Here is a 21,158-nt window from a genome sequence, read left to right as displayed (position 1 = left end):
AACTTATGTCGAATTACGGCTTATATGTGTTGTGATGATATAAATAGTAGCTTATTTAAAAAGTCTGTTTTATATTTTGTTAATTTTATTTTCGAGTTCTAATTTCTGTAAATTAATATGTATAAATTTATATGTACATACATAACTAATAATGAATTAAAAAAAGTATGAAAGTAGGTTGATTATTTACTTAATATAATTAATTAATATATATTGTTATCATCATTATTTGATATATATAGGTTTAATAAAAATTGGAAGTACAAGAATTCACCCCCCAAGAATTGCAATACCATATAATATAAATAACATTTAGAAATAACATAATAATAATAATATGAAAAAAAAACATAATTATATCAAAAGAAAATTCTAAACCATTATATGCATGCAAAAGTATACATCTTGATAATGATAAAATGAAAAATTGATAAAGTTTTTCTTTGTTTTTTTTTTTTATTCGAGGAAACCCCACTTCTGGAAAGCGTATTTTGTGAGTCCAGATGAGTGAGTAAAACCTCGGCTGTCACAGACTCTTACAAGAAATACACGTCCTGACTCGAACTCAAAACCTGCTTTGCAGATCTCATTAGTTTTCCTCTTAACTAGCAAACTTATGTAACCTCTTATATTTATACATACCACTAGTCACCATGTAAAAAGACAAGCTCATATAGGCTCACTCAAGCATACTTAACATAACATATTAACTCTCACCGTTACTTGTAGACTCTCTACACATATATTTCTCTTTTCACACACATTTTTCTTGTATTTGTTAACTTAAGTCTACGAGGTCCCTGGTTTCTAATTATTAGTCTAGGACTCGTCCAAGAAAAACTTAATCATGTTGTAAGTTTTTCATGATGAGCACTTCATCAATACCTAATAAATGATTTTTATTCATGTTAACAATATATGAAATTATTCACAAATGTTTTTTTTTTTTAATATAATCAAGATTCATGAGTTTTCACGAAAAAAAAGAGGGATTGATTGTGAACATTTATTTTATATGAGTCCAAGAGGCCGTATTTCATGCATTTGTGGTTGAACATGAAATATGGCTTGGCCTGGCCTTTATTTTTGACCGTCCAACGGTGGGCATGCATGTGCTTTTAGATTATGACATAAACGACGCCGTTCCCGGCTCAACTTCAACACTGACACTCCAACAATCAATATAAGGAAAACAAACCACCTCCAGAAATCGAATATTTCAAATTGAATTACTTATTCTCTTTCTTCTCCTCTCGCTCTCTTGCACGGCACCTTGCGCGAGCCTAACCTAGGGTTTCTCTGCAACTCCAAAATCGAATCCCAATTCCTCTCTCTGCTTGCTCAAAACCCTAGCTAGTAGGGTTCTTGAATCAATCAATCTAGGCGAGTCTACTTTTAGGGTATTGGTAGTTAGGGTTAGGCAAGGTAAAAAAAGGTGGTTCTTTTGAAGGTTTTTGTTTGATTAGGTCAAAAATATGTCAATGGATTATGATTATCCACCGCAAGAGAGGCAATATGGAGATAACGTCCTTGCCTTTAACCGCCATAGTGACGAAGAGCATCAGCATCAGCAGCAGCAGCAGCAAGAAGGTTTTTATGAGGAAGAACAGCAACAGCAGGAGGGGGACATAGGTAGTGGAGGAATTGAAAGAAACCTATCGATGAATCATCATCATCATCATCACAATCGTGACTCTTCTTCTGCAGGGTTAGTTTGTAAATTTGTAATGTTTCTGTGCATGTAGGGATTTTGGTTTTTTCTTCTTTTAGAGGCTTAGATTAAATCAAAAGCAGATTGCGGATTTCGCTGTTAAAAATGATTGTGATTGGGGAAATAATTTGTGGGTTTTTTTTTTTGCTGGTAGAAAACTCTTTGTTGGTGGTGTCTCCTGGGAAACTACTGAAGGTAATAATACTTTACTGTTTTAATAAGTTGTTGTTTTAGAATTATTAATGTCTTGTAGGATTGAATTGAGCATTTGAATTCCTACAGTGGCTTGTATTTCGAATAGCTAACTTGCTTGGTGCAGTTTGAATTGCAAGCTTTTTCTGTGTGGCTTTCTAATACATGTGGTGTTATCTAGTTACTTTTGTGTTAAAGAGTCATGGCTGCATATTTTTGTTTCATTTCTTTTGGTTTTTTTGTGAAATATATGTGCCATCTTGAGGTTTAATCATTGACTTGTGGTGCTGAGTGCGCCTGATATTTCACAATGGGAAGAGTTTGGATATTGTATGTGTGACTAACAATTGAGAACTTTGTGGATTGCATTATAGATATTCAATTTAGCTGTGTAGTTGCATTATATGTAAGTCTATGGAATGGTTTTGGAAATGGTCTGTTATATTTCGTATTGGCAGGTCATACCTTGGATCAAATTCCATCAGCAATAGGAATTGTACAATCTCTAGTATTAGTAATCTCTTATGAACGCAATCTAGGGGAATTGGTTATCTGCCTTCTCAATTGCTGCAAGCTAGTTTTCTGACACTAAGTCAAGAAATTTGAAGAATATGTGCCTTCCACCTGTGAAGGATTGCTGCTTAGTTCTACAGCATGATTACAGCTATATGGATAGGGTAGTTGTTAGCTTTAGCTTGCATGTGTACACTGCCAAAGGACTTGTGTTGTTCATAGTTCTAATGTTATTAGTACTTAAGTGAAATTGAATAGAAGATGAGGATAGATGAGAACTGATCCAGTGTCAGGTTTTACCAATTTTCATGTGTGAAATTGTGACCAATGAGCTTAAAATCAAGCAGCCATGTTGTGTTTTCTTTTTTTCACCATTTGTATATTTTCTGTTTTGATATCCTAGGCCATTAAATTCTCCTTCAACATTGTCCACCATTTTATTGTTTCTGTTTGGCTTGTTTTGTCATCTTTTATCATAAAATTCTCCTTGGGTAGAATTGTCTCTCTTCTGTGCTAATATCTATCACATCCTTTTGGTTTCAGAAACGTTCACTAATTACTTTAGCAAGTATGGAGAAGTCATGGACTCTGTAATAATGACTGATAGACATTCTGGAAGGCCACGAGGGTTTGGGTTTGTAACATTTGCTGACCCTGCAGTTGCTGATAGGGTTTTGGAGGAAGACCATGTTATAGATGGCAGAGCGGTAACATTAACTCACTCATTTCCTGACAACATAAGATGTTTAAGTTGCTGATAATTTTATTCATTGCTTCTACATTATAAATGGTGGAATTCTTGGTATTTTGGAGCTTACATTGTTGTATTCATATTCCAGGTGGAAGTGAAGAGGACAGTTCCAAGGGAAGATATGGACGTTAAAGGAGTAACAAGAACAAAGAAAATTTTTGTTGGTGGAATACCACCTTCTTTGACTGAAGGTAGCATAGCTCAATTTTCATATTGAATTTCCCTTTTTTTTTCTGAATGAGCTAAATTTATGTGCTCCCCTGACTGTATTTTCATATTACAGATGAGTTAAAGGAATACTTCTCTGTTTATGGTAGCATTGTAGACCACCAGATTATGCTAGATCATAAGACTGGAAGGTCTAGGGGATTTGGGTTTGTCACATTTGACATTGAAGATGCTGTAGAACAAATCTTTTCAGAGGGCAGAACACATGAGCTTGGTGGTAAACAGGTAGGTTATATTTCTGCTGAATAGATGTTCCTGTCATGGTTGTTTATGGCATGATCTTGTGAGATTTTAGTAGCTCAAACCCTTCAGTATAAATTTTAGGTGGAAATAAAGAAGGCTGAACCAAAGAGAACTGGTGGTGATTATGGCAGTACAGCAAAGTCTTATACTGGATTCAGCAATGGTGCAGGTGGCTTTGGTGCTGGCAATGGTGCAGGTGGCTTTGGTGCTGGCAATGGTGCGAGTGGCTTTGGTGCTGGCAATAGTTCTGTAGGTCGTTATGGTCGAAAAATGGGCAGAGGATATGGTGGGTATGGTGGCTATGATGGTTATGGGAGTTATGGCAGTTATGGAGGAAACTATCCTGCAGGCACTGCTGGTTTTTATGGTGGTTATGGTGCATATGGTTATGGTTTCGGGTTTGGTGGGCCAATGATGTATGGAACTGGTGTATATGGAGGAAGTGGTTATGGCATTCCAAGTAGTTACAACAATGCTGCCGAGTATGGTGGTGGTAAAGGATATGGGAGAACTGGTGATGGCGATGGTGATGGTTTTGGCAGCGGTAAAAGGTATGACAATGGCGATGCTCTTAGTGGTGGTGGCTATGGTAGTAATAAGGGGTATGCTGGCAGTGCAAATGGTAGTGCTGCTGTTACTGGAAGGTATCATCCTTACCGTAAGTAACGAGGCAGTGGCATCAAATCCTGGCAATTTGATATGAAGGATGTCATCTACATGCCTGGTAAGGGTAGGGGCTGTTCTTAGAAAACTGATGGATATTCTGTTGCAATTTATAGTTTATAAGGAGACTGAATTGGTTATAGAATGTTTCTTGTAATTGTGAAAACGCAAATTCAAATTATGGTACTTGGCCCTAGGTTATCGGCTTCCTTCCTTGATAGAGTTAAAAAAAAAAAAAAATACAACTTAGCTGGAACTCTTGTACATTATGTCAGTTTTACCGTTAGATAGAACTTTGTTTTAAACTTGTTTAGAGTTGATCAATGTCACTGACCACTCTGTGCACCAACCACCAAGGTTTATTGCACCAATGCTGCTAACCATTGTTTCGAGGATCTGTTTATATACATGTATGTATCTGATATTTCTGGAACTAATTGCAGTCAAATAATCATATAATTTAATTAATGAGGTCTCTCTGTCTGCTATTGTAAGGATTTTTAAGCCCCCCGTGATAGTGTGATCCAAATGGTTATTTGTAAAATTTCAATTTTTTTTATTTAAAATGATTTATTTTTATGTTTTAGATTATTTTGATAGTTGATATAAAAAATAAATATTAAAAAATAAAAAATATTATTTTGATATATATATATTTTTTAAAACATTTCAATAAGTAACTACTATTATATTTCTAAAGGAAAAGATGATACATAAAATTGTGTTTCTTAATTAAAGATTAAAGTGGAAAGTTAGTAAGAAGTTAAAATAGATGCAAATATTAGTTTTTATTTATTTATTTATTATATATATTTTCTTATATTTATCTTAAGAGTTTTCCTATTACATATAATGCATGCATGATGTAAATACAACTAATTCATTTTAAATTTAATTGGAAAAAAATTAAAAATAAATAAAAATAATCTCTTGGATGTATTATGAAATTATATAAACCATCCAAATGATTTATTATTGTTTAAAAAATAGTTAAGCTATTTTTTTTTTAAAGATGATATTAATTAAATATTAAATAAAAAATAATAAAAAAGCTGGGTATTGTTAGATGAAATATATTTTTATATAAATTTGTGAAAATTAAAATAAATATTTGTAACAATTCCAATGATTTATATTATCAAGTAAAAAATATATTTTTCTGTCCAAATATTATTCTTTTATTCATGTATTTTATTCCTTTGGATGAAAACATGTTTTTTTTTTAATTAAAAGCAAAGTTTTTTAAATTAGAACTTATCTATATTTTTTATGTGATTGTATGAAAAAATAAAAGAACGATTAATTTGTGAAAATTATATAATGTTTACAATAAAGAAATAATAAAATATATATTTTATTCTCTTTGAATATTCCACAATAATTTTTTTTTAATTATATATATTAGATTCAATATATAATTATTCATAAAATAATTTCTAATATTACTGTAAAATCTATAATCTTATTTAAAAGTTATGACATCACTGAACAATTTTTATAAACATTATCTTAAAAGAAATTTACAAAAAATAATTAATTAACAAAAGAAAATAGAAGATGATGAATCAAAATTCCCTTAATAAAAACAAGTAAGGCTTGCATACCTGGCCAGAAAGCCTTGGAAGCAAAATGGCTAGACACCCTGGGTTTTCAAGCTAGGCTCGTGTGCTTGATTATTTTGTTTTTTTTTTTAAAAAAAAAAATAGGTAGATAATATATATTATTTGCCTATTAAAAAAGAAAAAACAAATTGATAAAATGTTGTTCTCCTAAGTAAATGATGTTTAATTTATTGTTTTTTTTTTTTGTCATATCTATTGATTGGAAAAAGAAGTTCTAGTTTTTAGACCTTAAAAATCTAATTTTTAACTAGTTTTCGCCTAAAAATACCTTAAAAAAACTTAAAAACTTTAGTAAACCCATTTTAACTCTAAATCACCATCTAATCCCTAAAAATTTTTAAAAAATCAAATTAAATCCAAAAAACTTCATCGGCCTTGATCTCTTCTTCTTCTTCTTCTTTTTTGACATTTTAAAATGAAAAAAAAAAAACACCTTTTATTGAACTCTATTATTTAAGATCAACCTATTGATGTCGAGATTGATCTTTGTTTGTAATGTTTGTAACAAAGTAAAAATTCAACTTGAATACACTGACGAAAACATTGCTGGAAAGACATAATGAGCAATGGCAGTCTATAGAACAATGTTAGATTCAGAAGTAGTGGCTGAATTGGCAACATTGACCTATACGAGTAGTGTACTGATTCAAGTTTGGACTTGGGCGATGGACAGTCCAAGGCAAATAACAAACACAACAAACTTAGTAGAATAGACTGACAGTTACACGACAATGTAGTGAGTTGTTATGACAATTACGATCATGATTTTATGAGAGAAATAAGTGTTCAAATTATGGTTGTTGAACATGGAAGCATGGTTGAGATTGCTCCTCAAAATACTATGATCATGAAATCATGAGTCAAAACTACTCATTAAATTCATAGGAACATAAGGGAGAAAGTGCCCTATTACTTTTTATGACAATTATATCTAGAGAGATCACTTATATTTATAGAAAAACTCATGTGACAGTCATGTAAGTGATTATTAAACTAAAAATCACCAAGTTATCCTACATAGGAAATGCGATATCATGATCTTAATTACATGCTGTCTTAATTAAAGGTAGAAAATAAGAAGATATTGGATATAACATAAAGTATATTAAGGTATTTGAGTGATCAAAAAAGAATTCAACACCTAGGTGAATTAAAAAATATATTCTATATTTTCTTTAATAGTATTAATTAAGAAATACATGCGTAAGGTGGAATAAGATTTGAAAAGAATTTCAAATCTTATTCAAATAATCAATGACTATGTTTTTTAGAACAAATATGATTTGATAGAGCAAACACACTACGTGCTTAAATGTTTTAATCAGAATATTTTTCGATGAAGGGATAATAATTATACTGAGTAAATAATTGCTGAAAGATTAAGTTCAACAACATATAATATTCTAAATATTTAGGAGATTATGACATGTTGTTAGATGATATACTCGATCTTCATATATAAATTAAACAATTTATTAAATTTATAATAAATTAAATTGTTTAATTTATTTAATCTTATTTTTATTAGGATTTTTATTTATATTAAAGCCAACATGTTAGAAATTTAATAGGTCAGATACATTAAAAGTCATTGATATGAAATTAAACTAGGATAATTAATCAAATACGACTTGATTATAACTAGGTTTTAGAAATTATAGACTAGAATTCAATTTATACATGTGATTACCATATTTAGACTTATAAAAATCAATAAGGAATTTGATTCCATAAATTTCTAAAACTGTCCTAAAATAAAATATATGATATTTCTCATGAATAAAGCGATAGATTGAGTTTTCCTATAAATAAAATTCTTGGTTTTATATTTTTTTTAATCAAAAGATCAAAGAGAAACATATTATGTACATCAAATACACCTATACAAATAGGCAAATTAGAGAAAAGAAAGACATAACACTCAAGCATAACAATTTATCTATTTAAAAGAATTTAAGAGATTTTTGAATCAATGATTTGTATGGATTGTTATTAGAGGTTGGACAATTAATCAATTTATGGTTTGCCATAATTTTAACCTTGAAGAGTTGTTCTAACCCAGAAACAAGGAAATTGTGATTTTAGATAATCTTTTCACAAACTCTAAATACTTTATATTGTCTAATTATCTAATGAGATCCTTGGAACTCCCAAAAATTTTAAAATTAATGTTTTCATTGCATTTATATGTTTTGAGAAATCTAACAACTGATTAATTTAATTTGTTAAGGGAAATAGGACTAAACCTTATAATCAATTATATAAATTCTTATTGTTATGATTGTTTATCTTAGTTGTTCATGATTTTTTTAGTTGAATTTAGGCTTGTTTGGGATTGTAATGGTGGTGGCGGTTCAGAGTGCTTTTTTGCTTAAAAATGCATTAAAATAATTTTTTTTATTTTTTAAAAATTATTTTTGATATTAGCACATCAAAATAATTTGAAAATATATTTTTTTTTAAAATAAATTTAAAATTTTTAAAAATGTGATTTGTACCGTATTTCTAAATACTCCTCTAATTTTTTTTTTTTCAATTTCGGGATGCATTTTTATGTTTAGTTACGAACAAATATTGTTTTTATTTACAACATGTATTTTTAGTTTTAGTGTAAACAGGTTTTACAAATGAAGTGAAAAATTTGAATAAATAAATAAATGGCGTGTATATTTTTTTTTCTTGCCTCAAAATTGGTTAATTACTCGAATTTAGATTAGTTATCATACTAAAGGTAATTTTTGGTAATCTTGTTCGATGTCAAGATACTAAGGTCACAGTCCAGTTACAACCCCTTTCCAATGAGATTGTAAAACATAAAATTTGAACTCGAATTTGCATTTCTTGTTGAAATTGAAAAAAAAAAAAAGAAGAAAAAGAGAACCCCCTATTTTTCCTAAAAAGTCAATTTCCTCCTCCATTTCAATAATTGACGGAGATTGGATGTCTTTATTAATTGGTCTCATTTGGCATTGATTAAACCAAAAAAACCATAAAAAAATAACCAAAAAAATTAAACCATAAAAAAACCGAGTCAAAACGCAAAAAAATCAAGCCAAAACATAAAAAACCGATCCAAACCAGAAAAAACCGAGCCAAACCAGTCGGTTTGAACCTGTTTTGGTTTGAACCGGTTTCAGTTTGTTTTTAAAATTTTTTGGTTTGGTTACTTTTTTTTGATAAAAACCGAACCAAACAAAAAATGATTACCTCTATGACATTCTTTCAATGAAGGGGGGAAATTGAATAGAATGAAAATAAGGGTAGGAATGACCTTTCTCTAAAACTACAGGGACCAAAATTAGCTATTCTCTTAAAAAAAGAAAAAGAAAAGGGAGCGAACCCCTTAACTTCACTGATCCTCTATCTTTTTCTTTATCCCCTTCCTAACATGCAGAGGTTGCATAGAAATGCGAGCTTAGCTTTGGTTTGGACACAGACAACCGTTTAAAGTGCAAGAGAAGAGAGCAGTAACAAGCGAACAAGGAAGGGACTATGTCCTTGTTGCTTAAGGCCAGCAACGGTCATCTCTTCTTATCATCATCAATTGCTTCCATGGCAACGTGTTCAAGCTTCTGCGCTCAACTTCCCATCCATTTTAGACCAATACCCATCTCTTCTTCTTTTCCCACTTACCAACCTTTCAAGCCCTTCTCTGCCCAAGCTTCAATTTCTACTGCTAATGGTATTTTTTTTGCTTTGCTTTGCTTCTTCTTCTTCTTCTTTATGTACAATTCAGCAACTTGAGCTGCGAAACTTTATGGGGTTTGTGTTTTATCACGCCAAACTAGGTTGAATTACTACTATGTCAAGGATTCAGAAAGTATTAACAGGTGGCTCCTTGGCTTTGCCTGCTTAATTCACTTGTTTAGTAATTGAAGTGTTTGCCTTCAAACTTGAATTGGGTTTGAAAACTGCATCTGCGTGGAGATTGCAGATTGAGATTCATTTCATGATGTCTTTCAAGTTGAGCAACGAGAGCCAAACCAGAAACATTAGTCCTTCCTGCACATGTATTTTTTTTTTAATTTTTTTTTTATGATAAGAACAAATTGAAAATTTACATGGTGTGATCTGATACAGATAATGATATTTGTGACCGTAAATTTTTTACGAAACGTATGGAAATAGACATTGTGATGGATGGATGAAGTGCGGCACAGTACAAATACACATTGGTACTAGAACTGCAAAATGAGCAGTATGGTTGCTATACAGGACAAGCTGCTTCGTTTTGCATGCATACCAAGATAATGAATACATGTTGAAGGATGAGGTTGTTAGTGCTAAAGCAAGGTGCCTGTGGATGCAGAATTTTTTGTGAGTATGCTTGGTCTGTAAAATTCTTGAATCTGACCAGAGGTTTCAAAAGCAATAGTTTTATGCAACTGCAAATGGAACTAGCACTGTGCAATGACATATGCATATTGAACATGAAAGGTATTGTTCTTCTTATCTTCAAAATGGAAAATGACGAGGTGTCACAAACCTGTTAGAGTGCAGCAGTGCCAGGAGACAAACTGTTTACGATGATGATGTGCAGGGGGCAGTCTCACTGTGACCGCCTTCTTGTTAGAATACCTCATTAATTTGTTTGTTCATAATAAAGCATAGGTTTTATATTTGAACTATGTTCTAACAGATAATCGTGATTGTATTTAGCTATCAATTGAGCTGCTTTTCATGTATAAAAACATGTTTTTGGTGCATTTACCCTATCTAACCAAACCCTTTTCTGAATTTGCAGATGGTGGCGCTCCAATTACTGTTGGCTTTCTAGGCCTTGGAATTATGGGTTCTCCAATGGCTCAGAATCTCATAAAATCCGGGTAAGATTTATTTTGTTATTACTGTGTTTGAATGACAGAAACAAATGGCTGCAGTGTATTTTATTTTCGCATAATCAGGAACTACAGAAGAAAAAAAAAAAAAAAATAGCTATCAGATTGGGCTATGTTGAGCCAATTTTATTTTCTGGACTGTTTAGTTTAATCCCATATTTGGCATTTTGTAGGTGTGATGTGACTGTTTGGAACAGGACCAAGAGCAAATGTGATCCTCTCATCAGCTTGGGAGCAAAGTAAGCACTTAATGTACATACAACCTATGAAGTAAATGTTTTTTGGAATTTCGAAATGGTCATGGACTACCTCCAAATGAGACGCTTGAAACAAGTGAACTTAGGATGACTCAGCATTCATTTTAATTCCGGGAGCAGGAATCTAGCTATTTTTTAATTGCTCTTTATGCTTTCATCTGCAACTCTTCAAAGTGCAATCTTTTACAGATTGAAGCAGGGAAGAAATCTTACAAATTGTTTTCTTATGCAGATATAAGCCTTCTCCCAAGGAAGTAACTGCAGCCTGTGATGTCACATTTGCAATGCTTGCTGATCCAGAATGTGCAGTGAGTATATTTTATTTTAATTGCCTCCTAAATATTTCATACTGGAAAGCCAATAGCGGCCTTATTTCAGGTGGAGGTTGCATGTGGAAAGCATGGAGCTGCAAGTGGTATGGGTCCAGGAAAAGGGTATTCTCTCCTTGTTCTTTCTCATTATAGGGAATTTATATGTTCTTCAGATCGTTTCCCATTGGTCATTGCTCCTAGCTTCATACTAGAACCACTGTCTGTGAATACTTGATTATGTTGTTGCTTGCTCAACATTCATTTGAGCATTTCAATGTGCAAGTTGCTAGCTGCTGGTGTTCATTTTGGAGAATTAGCCACTTCTTAACAAACTTAAAAGATCCAACTTATATGTTGATACAGAAGTATCATCTGGTGGGTACTAGCTTAGCTGAAAAATTCACCTGGCCACCACCATATCAATCATTCTAGTTTCAATTCCCAAGAGGGGAGGTGGGAGGTATTTGGGGAGGCTGATTCCCTCGTGTAGCTCAAGGTCAAGGCCCACTTAAACTTCTACTGAACCAAAAGAAAACAGAGAAGTATATACTAGAAACTGCCTTTCATATGGTTCCTTTTCTGATTTAATAGCATGAAGATCCTTCCTAATACCTTGTAAGAGTCAAGTGCTTGCTAGTACATTCATCTAATCTGATGATATCTATAATCACCTCGTTCCCTCCCCAGAATAGCACTGACTTTGGTTTCTGTTAAACACATTCACCATTCACAATTGATTTTCAATAGAGATAAAATCCTAAATCCACACCTGGTTTGGCTTGGATCAGAGGATATATGAGAATGGATAAGGATTAACAATGCATTATTCTCAGCTGGTTTTCTACATTTACCTTATTGAAGCTCTCTCTCTCTCTCTCTCTCTCTCTCTTCCTAAGTCACATCTGCCTGCATGATGGACAGGTATGTGGATGTTTCAACTGTTGATGGTGGGACTTCTAAATTGATTTGTGGACATATCAAAGCTTCTGGGGCGTCTTTTTTGGAAGTGAAAATCTGTTCTCACCGCAACTATTCTTACTGAAACTAAGACATGTTCGATCAAGTTGCATGATAACCATTTTAAGAGAACTTCCAGTAACCTTTACATTATTTTCCTGTAGGCACCTGTTTCTGGCTCAAAGAAACCAGCAGAAGATGGGCAACTTATATTTCTTACTGCAGGTTGAAAGTGATTTTAAATTTGTCCTCCCTCCACAAGTTCAAATATATGGATGATGCAGAGACTATTGAAATTTTAAAAGTTTCTGGTCACTAATAAGATTATTTCATACCTCTTCCGCAATATTGTTATTGTCTGCTCGTATTTTATTCTATACTTTTTTTTTTTATCTCTGCTGCATAACATAGTGAATCACTTGCTAGAAACTGAAGCATAATGTGCTATCTTTCAGGTGACAATTCTCTGTATGAAACAGTCACTCCGTTCTTAGATATCATGGGGAAGGTACTGTATCCTATTTTTCTCCTGGAAACTAATTACACTTTATTGTTCACATGGATTTTTTGATAATATCCAGTCAAGATTTTACCTTGGGGAAGTCGGAAATGGGGCTGCAATGAAACTTATTGTCAACATGATCATGGGCAGGTTCTACCGAGTTCCTTTTGTCAATTGTTTTCTGTTTTGCTTTTGTGCTGGATTATATTGTGACACCTGGTGTTTTCAACAATTTGCAGTATGATGGCAACCTTTTCTGAAGGATTGCTTCTCAGCGAGAAAGTAGGACTGGACCCCAATGTACTGGTTGAGGTATTTGTGAACAGAAAATCTTGTTGGATTTTGTTGTGTCACTTGTCATCAAACCCCATGAAGATTAACTGAATTCATACTCTTGTTTGCTTTTTAATGGATTATTCTTGTTCTTTCTATCTCATTCGAACATGCACAATGATAATCATTGCACTGCCGTTCTCTGGAAAATAAATGAAGAAACTTGTTGATTTTCAGTCTGTTTTATTTCTTCGTCTGCATTTGTTTGTGTACGAGAGAGAGAGAGGTTCTGAATGATGCTTCACTAAAATTCCTTGGTCAAAACGAATCAAGGTGTTGCACCCTTCTTGTTCAATAACAGCACTTAATGGAAAAGTACATCCAAAAGGACCTCATTTGTTAGGTGTTCTGGCTCGAAAAACTATTAAAATTAAAGCGTGCACTCTTCTTCCTTGTCGTTGTTGGTAAAACTAAAAGCCTCTAGTATATAGAATGATGTTATCTTTTTTATTTTATTTTATTTTGTTGTTTTTGAAGGCATCTATTGAAGCCTCTTAGGAATCTTCTTACATAGGTGAAATTGCAGGTAGCATCACAGGGTGCCATTAATGCACCGATGTATTCGCTGAAAGGTCCATCGATGGTCAAATCTCTATACCCCACTGCTTTTCCCTTAAAGCATCAGCAGAAGGTTTGTAGATATTCTAAATTGCAGACACTATTTAAATCAACGCTGCCATCTAAAAAATGAAGTCAATGGTTTCAGGACATGAGACTTGCCCTGGGGTTAGCAGAATCTGTTTCCCAACCCACCCCAATTGCAGCAGCTGCAAATGAACTATACAAGGTAGCAAAAAGTCACGGGCTTAGCGATAGTGATTTTTCAGCAGTGATTGAAGCACTGAAAGGAAAAGTGCAATCCTGAGCAAACTTGTGTGTTTTTTTCCTGGTTACGAAGGAGAGGCTTGTACCTGAGATCTCTAGTTTTCTTGTATGTCATCATCACCAGCTTGTGGTCTTTTTTCTGTGTAAATACAACTGTCGGAAAAAAACTGCGCAGTCCCTAAACTAAACTATTGATAGTTTCTGAACAAGGAATTTAACATAATTAATAATTGATGGACAAATTCATTGCAATAAACCACAAGGAGTAATTTATAATCTACTCATTTTTTGAGGTAGAATTGATAAAAGAAACAATGCAAAACACGGAAAAAGATAAACGAATCCTATCTATACTTTACTTAAAGTGGAAATCTATTCTAAACTCCAAAGAGACACAAGTGAGTTTTGCTTTTTCCCAGATGAAAAATTGGTATTAATTCCATCCTGAATCTGATCCTTCCTGGCTTTACTTGACAGTTAAACTTGAAATCGATTCCAATGGGCCATATGCTCTAACCCCTCAACAGCATCAGATAGATACCGAAGTCAAGACAACAAGAAACACATCACTTTCTCAACTTATAAATAAAAACCTGTAAGCTCACATCGACACCTCCTTCCCTCATAAGAGAGAACTAAACTCACTTTCCCTCGTTTTCCAGGCTATTTTTATTTTCCCATCCCCCAAACATTCCCGTTTGAGTAACTATAACATGAAGGTGTCATCGTCTCCCAAGGTCAGCAAACACGTGGAGTGTCTCAGACATCTTCAGGTTGGTGTATATATCTACTTTCTACAAGAAACATTGTGCTGTTTATGTTTTCATAAGCTTGTGTTATTTTACAGCCCGGTTTTCAACATTTTTGTTAAGTTCTATTACATGTATAGATGATCATGACATGCTTAATTACATACCGAATTGATTTATTCTGCAGAGCCAACATGATGAGCTGGAAGCACAGTTTCTTGAGGAGAGAGAGGCATTAGAAGATAAATACCACAAGCTTTATCAACCACTATACACTAAGGTATGTATTGTCTTTGCATTAATACTTCTGCATGTGTTACGTGAATGTTGAATCAGAGGTAGCATGCATTACAATTTTTATTCCGTATTTATGTAATTAATTTAAGTTTTTGACGGGCTTTCTGCGCAGAGATATGAGATTGTGAATGGTCTAAAAGAAGTTGACGGGGTTATGTCAGCTGAATTAGATAGCATAAAAGAGGATCAAGCTGTAGAAGGTATTAGCGTATATTTTTAACAGTATATCTTGTTTTTGGCAAACATACATGGAGTATTTGAAAGCAATGCCTTATATTGAACTTAAGAGTATAGTACTTCTTCAATGCAGAGAAAGGAGTGCCTGAATTCTGGCTCACTGCAATGAAAGCTCATGAAGTACTAGCAGAGGAGGTATGCAAGGCGTGCTCACATATGCACACATATATTTCTTCCTTTTGGATTCATCACTGTGTAATGTGATTTATCAATTGATTCTTGCAATAGATTAAGGGACAAGATGAAGGAGCCCTAAAGTTCATAAAAGATATCAAGTGGTCGAGACTACAAAACCCTGAGGGTTTCGAGCTGGAGTTTTACTTCAACCCTTGTCCTTACTTCAAAAATTCTGTCCTGACAAAGACTTATCACATAATTGATGAATCTGATCCTGTTTTGAGCCAAGCAATTGGGTAGTTAATTATATTAATGTTGTTGTGCTGAGAGTTTTTATTCTCTTCCTTTCTCATTTTCCTTCTTATAATGTTTCATCTGATTTTTTAGGACGGAAATTGAATGGTATCCTGAGAAATGCTTGACGACGAAGGTTGTGAAGAGGAAACAAAGAATGGTGTCAAAGAAGACCAAAACCACCATGACAATTAAGAACTGTGAAAGTTTCTTCACATTCTTTAATCCTCCTCAGATCCCTGAGAATGAGGATGACCTAGATGATGATGATGTAAGTTCCGCTTCATTATGTACAAGAAAAGCAATGTAACTGTTGATATGTTAATTGATGTCGTAGTCTCTTGTGTTCACAGTATGATGAACTTCAGGATCGGCTAAAACAAGACTACAATATAGGGTAAGTCCCACATTCTTTATGTGAACTTCATTGGGTCGATTCTGTGCATCTCTCTCTCCTTTTCTCTGATATGGACATGTTTTTGTGGATGATAGTATTATTATTCGGGACAAAATCATTCCACATGCTGTGTCATGGTTTACTGGAGAGGCTATCGAGGAAGATGAGTTAGATGGTATAGATTATGATGGCAATGGTGGTGATTATGATGATGAGGATGAGGATGAGGTTGAAGATAAGGAGAATGATGATGGGGATGAAGAGGACAAAGAAAGCGATAAGGAGGTTGAGCAAGAAGAGAAAAGAAAACAAGGTGTGAAGAAGGACATAAAAAAGGACTATGATGAGGATGAGGATGAAGAAAAGGAAAGAAAATGGGGCTTGAAGAAGGATGATGAGGCTGGAGATGAGGAGAATGATGATGGGGATGAGGAGGACAATGAAAGCGACAAGGAGGTTGAGCAAGAAGAGAAAAGAAAACAAGGTGTGAAGAAGGACATAAAAAAGGATTATGATGAGGATGAGGAAAAGGAAAAAAAATGGGACTTGAAGAAGGATGATGATTATGAGGCTGAAGATGAGGAGAATGATGATGGGGATGAGGAGGACAATGCAAGCGACAAGGAGGCTGAGCAAGAAGAGAAAAGAAAACAAGGTGTGAAGAAGGACATCAAAGAGGACAATGATGAGGACGGGGGTGAGGGAAAGGAAAGAAAATGGGGTCTAAAGAAGGACGTTGAAGACGAGGATGAGGAGGAAGAGGAAGAAAAACAGGTCTGGAAGAAGGTAAAGTGCATCGATTTGATAAATTAGACTTCCATATTTTTGAAGATGCTAACATATTCTTCTACTGTTTCTTTCTTTGCAATATTCTTTCAGTCATCTGATGGACACTAGGCAAGTTGCAGCTGATATTTCATTATTTTAGTTTTTTATGCTATCTGTTGTTCTGTTATAAAGATCCGAGAAAATCTGATTTTGTTTTATTAATTGCAGAAGATTGGAGGGGCACAAATTCAGAAAGGTCAGCAAAAGGAGCACTCTAGCATTGAGTGCAAGCAACAGTAGTGTTGGATCACAGATTGTAGCATCATCAGTCCTAGTTGACCAAAAGCTTTAGCTCTCTGGCATTGACTATCTATCTATCATCTACATATATCGATATGGCCAATGTTCTTTTCTTTTCTTTTCTTTAGCTATGCATTTGGAGTGAAACTAGAAATAATGTCTATCAGTGTATCTAATTTAATGACTGCTTGATATTGTATGCTATATATATTGTTGTGTATATTGTGCGAAACATTGGTAAATATGATGCATTACTAGCTTAAACAAGTCACTATGTTGATTTTCACTGTTGTGAAGTATCGCACGAGACATGTAGGTGAGTTAAAGGAAAAAAATAATAATAAAAGGAAATGCCACAAGACATTTAAAAATCCTAATTAGTCATTTAAAAATCATGAGATAAGGGCTAACTATATCAAAAAAAGATGAAAATTACCCTAAGACATCTTAAAGACAAACCATTTCATGTTTGGATTTTATGATAAAAGTATTGATGTAAATCTCTTCATCACGTGGTCAAGTAATCCCCAACAAAAATAATACTTCCCCAAGAAACATGAAAATCAGGTTTGAAAAGTGTGGCACTTAGAAATCTGTCCCAAGACATTAATACCATTGGAATTGAATTGAATGACACCACAATGTCAGCAAAGATAACATGTTACATCATGCAAAACAAAAGTTTATTTCATAAATTCATGGCTACTTGCTTTTCAACTTACACACACACACAAATATGGTAAATGAGGACTAAAACCTAAAGTAGTGATTTGGGATTTGGAACCGACAACAAAGCTTAATCCTTATTTTTAGAATGTAGGTATAGGACTAAAAGGATAATGAATGTTTAGTTGGGCTTTGACTCATTTTCTTTAGGTAGTTTCAAAATGAGATCGAAAGCCATCACTCGCCATCGATAAACCTTGTTGGGATCACATTGATTCATCCTAAACCTACTCACAATGAACAAGTTAATATATCCTAACGCGTAGATATTTCTATATAAGCATTCTTAAACATTGATGAAAGGAAAGAAAAAGAAGCATATTTGCAAACAAAGACTACAACAATATTTACATGTTATAATGTATTTTTTTTTATAAAAAAAATGTTGTTACACACACACATATGGTAAAGGATAACTAAAACTTAAGGCAGTGACTTGGAATTGGGAACCGACAACAAGACTCAATCTTTATTTTTAGAATGCGAGCGTTAGACTCGAAAGGATGATGAATGTTTAGTTGGGCTTTGACTCATTTTCTTTGGGTAGTTTCAAAATGAGACCGAAGGTAATCACTCATTCTCAATGAGTTTTGATGGAATCACATTGATTCATCCCAAGCCTACTCACAACGAACAAGTTAATATATCCTAACACTTGGATGTTTCTAAACAAACATTCTCAAGCATTGATGAAAAGAAAGAAAATGAAACACATTCGCAAACAAAGACTAGATATATATATTAAAAAATTGTCACCTCAAAGATGAATCTATTAGTAGGATAGTGGTTTCCTATATGATGGAGTAGTAAATCAATAGAGTATTTCCAAGTTACCTTTCAACTCATATCCAAATTCATATTAAAAAAAACAATTTACCTTGGAAATATAGCACCTCAATCATATTTAATTTTTGAAAGAAAGTATATACAAAAAATGAACATAGAAAATCAAGAAATCTTTTATTTATTTTTTTAACAAACAATTATAAAAACAAGAAACAAATTTTTTTTTATATAAGAAATACTCTAATGCAAAAATATTCATGTTGTTTTCTTTTTAGAACATTTGTTAAGCATAGTTTTTTTTTCTTGAATTAAAGCTCACATCCATACATAAAACGCATCCACACAAAAATTTAAACACATCCATACACAAAAATCAAGCATATCCATGAAAATTAAACAATTCAGCTAAATAGTCCATATAGATCCATACCCACGAAACAAGTACATTTGCAAAAATTAAATAGCCTATACAAAAAAATAAATCATTCTTACACAAGAAAAATTTGTTAGAAAACCTTTAAGAACCTCTATGATGGACTAGAAATTGCTGAAAACAATATACCAAAATGTTGGCATGTGGGAATCTTTTACTGGTGTGTTGTCAAGCACTTAGGATGTCGGAACATGTACTCCATGTGCATATTGGTTGGATTTTAGGAACTATTTCTGGCTTGTTTTTGGGCTGATTATCAATTGGATTTCGGGAAGGAATTTGGGTTTGCTAACAAGAGAAGGAGGATTTTTTTTTTAAAACAAAAATTTTTTTATAGATCAAAACGAAATTAAGCTGGAAACCAACAAATAAAAAAATACAAACATGTACATATAAAGGCTAGGAGAACGGGCTCTCTTAGGCAAAACATTACAGAGCCTAATAATTAGCTATATAAACAATGCTGCAAAAAGCAGCAAAACAATTCAGCAGCACAAACTTTGCCATATGGCCACAACTGGACGTATGCCAACAGACAATAGCAAGGCTTCTCCACTGATAAGCAATCATCCTTGACAAATAACAAAAACACACAGCTAGAGGAAGGGAGCCAACTTTTAGCAAACCAAAAACCCAGCAGCAGGAAACAACCTGCAAGCAAGCAGTATAGAGTTCCAGCTATCTACAAGAAGAGGCCACAAATCACAACAGCAACAGCTACTCTAGCAACAAGGAAAACCTAACAGCAGTTACATAAAGGCAGCAGACAAACTTGCATAAGCAACAACAAACAACAGCAAAACAACACATAATAGATTAGCAAAAGCCAGCAGAGGTTCAACTGAGCAAGCAACAAAAGGAGCAACACAAGCCAAAGAGGGTGCTACTCTAGCAAACCAGAAAACCTAGAATAAGCAAGAGCTACCAACACTTAACATCAGAGTTAGCTTCCACCTATCCAGTGCAATGGATCACACAGTAGGATGAGCAACACTGGGAGCAGCCCAATAGACAACATCACAATAAACTTACATGCACAAAGCTGCATATAACAACAATTAGAGAGAAACAAAGCTGGAGACCAGCAAATTCAAATGTACAATAAACACTAAGTAACAAAGGGAACATGATCCCTTGAAATAATATTAAATCCACATACAAAGATGCTGTAAAACCAAAACAAGACTGCATATAACACCATCAAAATCCAAATGGAGTCATAAGGAAGAAGAAGGGGAATCTGAACCCTCAAGCCTGCCCTAAAGCTTATTGCGTGCCATAGGCCGAACCTTTATAGAATCACTACCTTCATAGAGAACAACAACATTAATCTTTGCAAGCTGGCCAGCTTTTGTAGTAGAAGTAGCCTTACTACAAGTCATATATTGCTTCCTGCCTCTAGGGGGCTCTCTTTCTGCAGCAATAGCCACATCTTGTATATAATCATCAATAACATGCATTATTTTTAAAGGAGCACAAGGCACAACACCTGGGAGAGAAGGAGGGCTTGTCATGCTTGGTGGAGGGTTGTTGCTTTGGTGGTTATATTGTATAGCTTGCATTAGATTACTACCTTGTGCTATGTTCTAGATCAAACCAAAATTTTATTTTAACACAAATAATAAAATCAAAGAAATAAAAAGCATAAATAATAAAAAAAACGAAGAAGAAGCTCAAGCATGTTGATCTAAAAGAAACCTTAACGACAGTAATAATTCAATTTTGATTTAAGAAAAACATTCAAGATAACCAAACAAACTCGTGATTTTTTTAATACATGATAAAAAATATAATTTTAAAATATGATTTTAATTGAATTTTCATTAGCAATTTATTATTTTCATATCATATACATAATAATTAAAAAAATGAATTGTTAAAACTCAGAAAAACAATTATAATATTATGAAAAATCATATCAAAGTAATTGAATTAACATGTTATTTTAGTGAAGAAAAGAAGAAGAAGGGGCTCAGGTTCATGACAAGGTCTAAAAGGAGAAGGCTAGGTGCTTATGGGTCTGAAGGCTAGGCTCAAGCGCACCTTGTTTCTTTTTTTAAGATGGAGTACAACATGTCATCTAACTTGTTTGTATTTTTTTTTAATGA

The 21,158-nt window shown here is 33.5% G+C and overlaps 3 protein-coding genes across 4 annotated transcripts; all 3 read left to right on the top strand.

Annotated features, from left to right (window-relative positions):
* The first annotated feature begins 1,209 nt into the window (after nucleotides 1-1,209).
* LOC118031016 (uncharacterized) lies at nucleotides 1,210-4,650 on the top strand. The gene is made up of 6 exons (XM_035035310.2): nucleotides 1,210-1,708; nucleotides 1,866-1,906; nucleotides 2,960-3,123; nucleotides 3,256-3,358; nucleotides 3,451-3,620; nucleotides 3,720-4,650. Exons 1-6 carry the CDS (start codon nucleotides 1,476-1,478, stop codon nucleotides 4,302-4,304), a joined length of 1,296 nt encoding a protein of 431 aa, XP_034891201.1. The 5' UTR covers nucleotides 1,210-1,475; the 3' UTR covers nucleotides 4,305-4,650.
* Nucleotides 4,651-9,284: 4,634 nt separating this feature from the next.
* On the top strand, nucleotides 9,285-14,202 carry LOC118031015 (glyoxylate/succinic semialdehyde reductase 2, chloroplastic). Of its 2 annotated transcripts, none has more exons than XM_035035307.2 (12): nucleotides 9,285-9,605; nucleotides 10,668-10,749; nucleotides 10,935-11,000; nucleotides 11,251-11,326; nucleotides 11,397-11,452; nucleotides 12,251-12,335; nucleotides 12,451-12,511; nucleotides 12,742-12,794; nucleotides 12,868-12,938; nucleotides 13,028-13,100; nucleotides 13,648-13,752; nucleotides 13,828-14,202. In XM_035035307.2, exons 1-12 carry the CDS (start codon nucleotides 9,416-9,418, stop codon nucleotides 13,984-13,986), a joined length of 1,077 nt encoding a protein of 358 aa, XP_034891198.1. In that variant the 5' UTR covers nucleotides 9,285-9,415; the 3' UTR covers nucleotides 13,987-14,202. The 2 variants fall into 2 exon arrangements, with proteins under 2 accessions (XP_034891198.1, XP_034891200.1); XM_035035309.2 differs by lacking the exon at nucleotides 9,285-9,605 and adding an exon at nucleotides 9,685-10,240.
* A 320-nt stretch (nucleotides 14,203-14,522) lies between these two features.
* Nucleotides 14,523-17,313, top strand: LOC118031014 (nucleosome assembly protein 1;2-like). Its single transcript, XM_073408218.1, has 10 exons — nucleotides 14,523-14,541; nucleotides 14,609-14,719; nucleotides 14,883-14,975; nucleotides 15,105-15,192; nucleotides 15,303-15,364; nucleotides 15,458-15,642; nucleotides 15,734-15,911; nucleotides 15,994-16,037; nucleotides 16,133-16,823; nucleotides 17,034-17,313. Exons 2-10 carry the CDS (start codon nucleotides 14,660-14,662, stop codon nucleotides 17,103-17,105), a joined length of 1,473 nt encoding a protein of 490 aa, XP_073264319.1. The 5' UTR covers nucleotides 14,523-14,541; nucleotides 14,609-14,659; the 3' UTR covers nucleotides 17,106-17,313.
* Nucleotides 17,314-21,158: the final 3,845 nt, after the last annotated feature.

This window comes from Populus alba, chromosome 3 (genome assembly GCF_005239225.2).
Source record: "Populus alba chromosome 3, ASM523922v2, whole genome shotgun sequence".
Classification (NCBI taxonomy): domain Eukaryota; kingdom Viridiplantae; phylum Streptophyta; class Magnoliopsida; order Malpighiales; family Salicaceae; genus Populus; species Populus alba.
The sequence above is the reverse complement of the archived record's forward strand: the minus strand, read 5'-3'. Positions and strand labels throughout refer to the sequence as shown.

Coding starts and splice junctions, on each gene's coding strand:
- LOC118031016 (XM_035035310.2), top strand. CDS start 1,476: ATGTCAATGGATTATGATTATCCACCGCAAGAGAGGCAATATGGAGAT. Junction 1,907..2,959: donor CTCCTGGGAAACTACTGAAG/GTAATAATACTT, acceptor TTTTGGTTTCAG/AAACGTTCACTAATTACTTT. Junction 3,359..3,450: donor ACCACCTTCTTTGACTGAAG/GTAGCATAGCTC, acceptor TTCATATTACAG/ATGAGTTAAAGGAATACTTC.
- LOC118031015 (XM_035035307.2), top strand. CDS start 9,416: ATGTCCTTGTTGCTTAAGGCCAGCAACGGTCATCTCTTCTTATCATCA. Junction 9,606..10,667: donor TTCAATTTCTACTGCTAATG/GTATTTTTTTTG, acceptor CTGAATTTGCAG/ATGGTGGCGCTCCAATTACT. Junction 13,753..13,827: donor CCTTAAAGCATCAGCAGAAG/GTTTGTAGATAT, acceptor CAATGGTTTCAG/GACATGAGACTTGCCCTGGG.
- LOC118031014 (XM_073408218.1), top strand. CDS start 14,660: ATGAAGGTGTCATCGTCTCCCAAGGTCAGCAAACACGTGGAGTGTCTC. Junction 14,976..15,104: donor ATCAACCACTATACACTAAG/GTATGTATTGTC, acceptor CTTTCTGCGCAG/AGATATGAGATTGTGAATGG. Junction 16,038..16,132: donor AAACAAGACTACAATATAGG/GTAAGTCCCACA, acceptor TGTGGATGATAG/TATTATTATTCGGGACAAAA.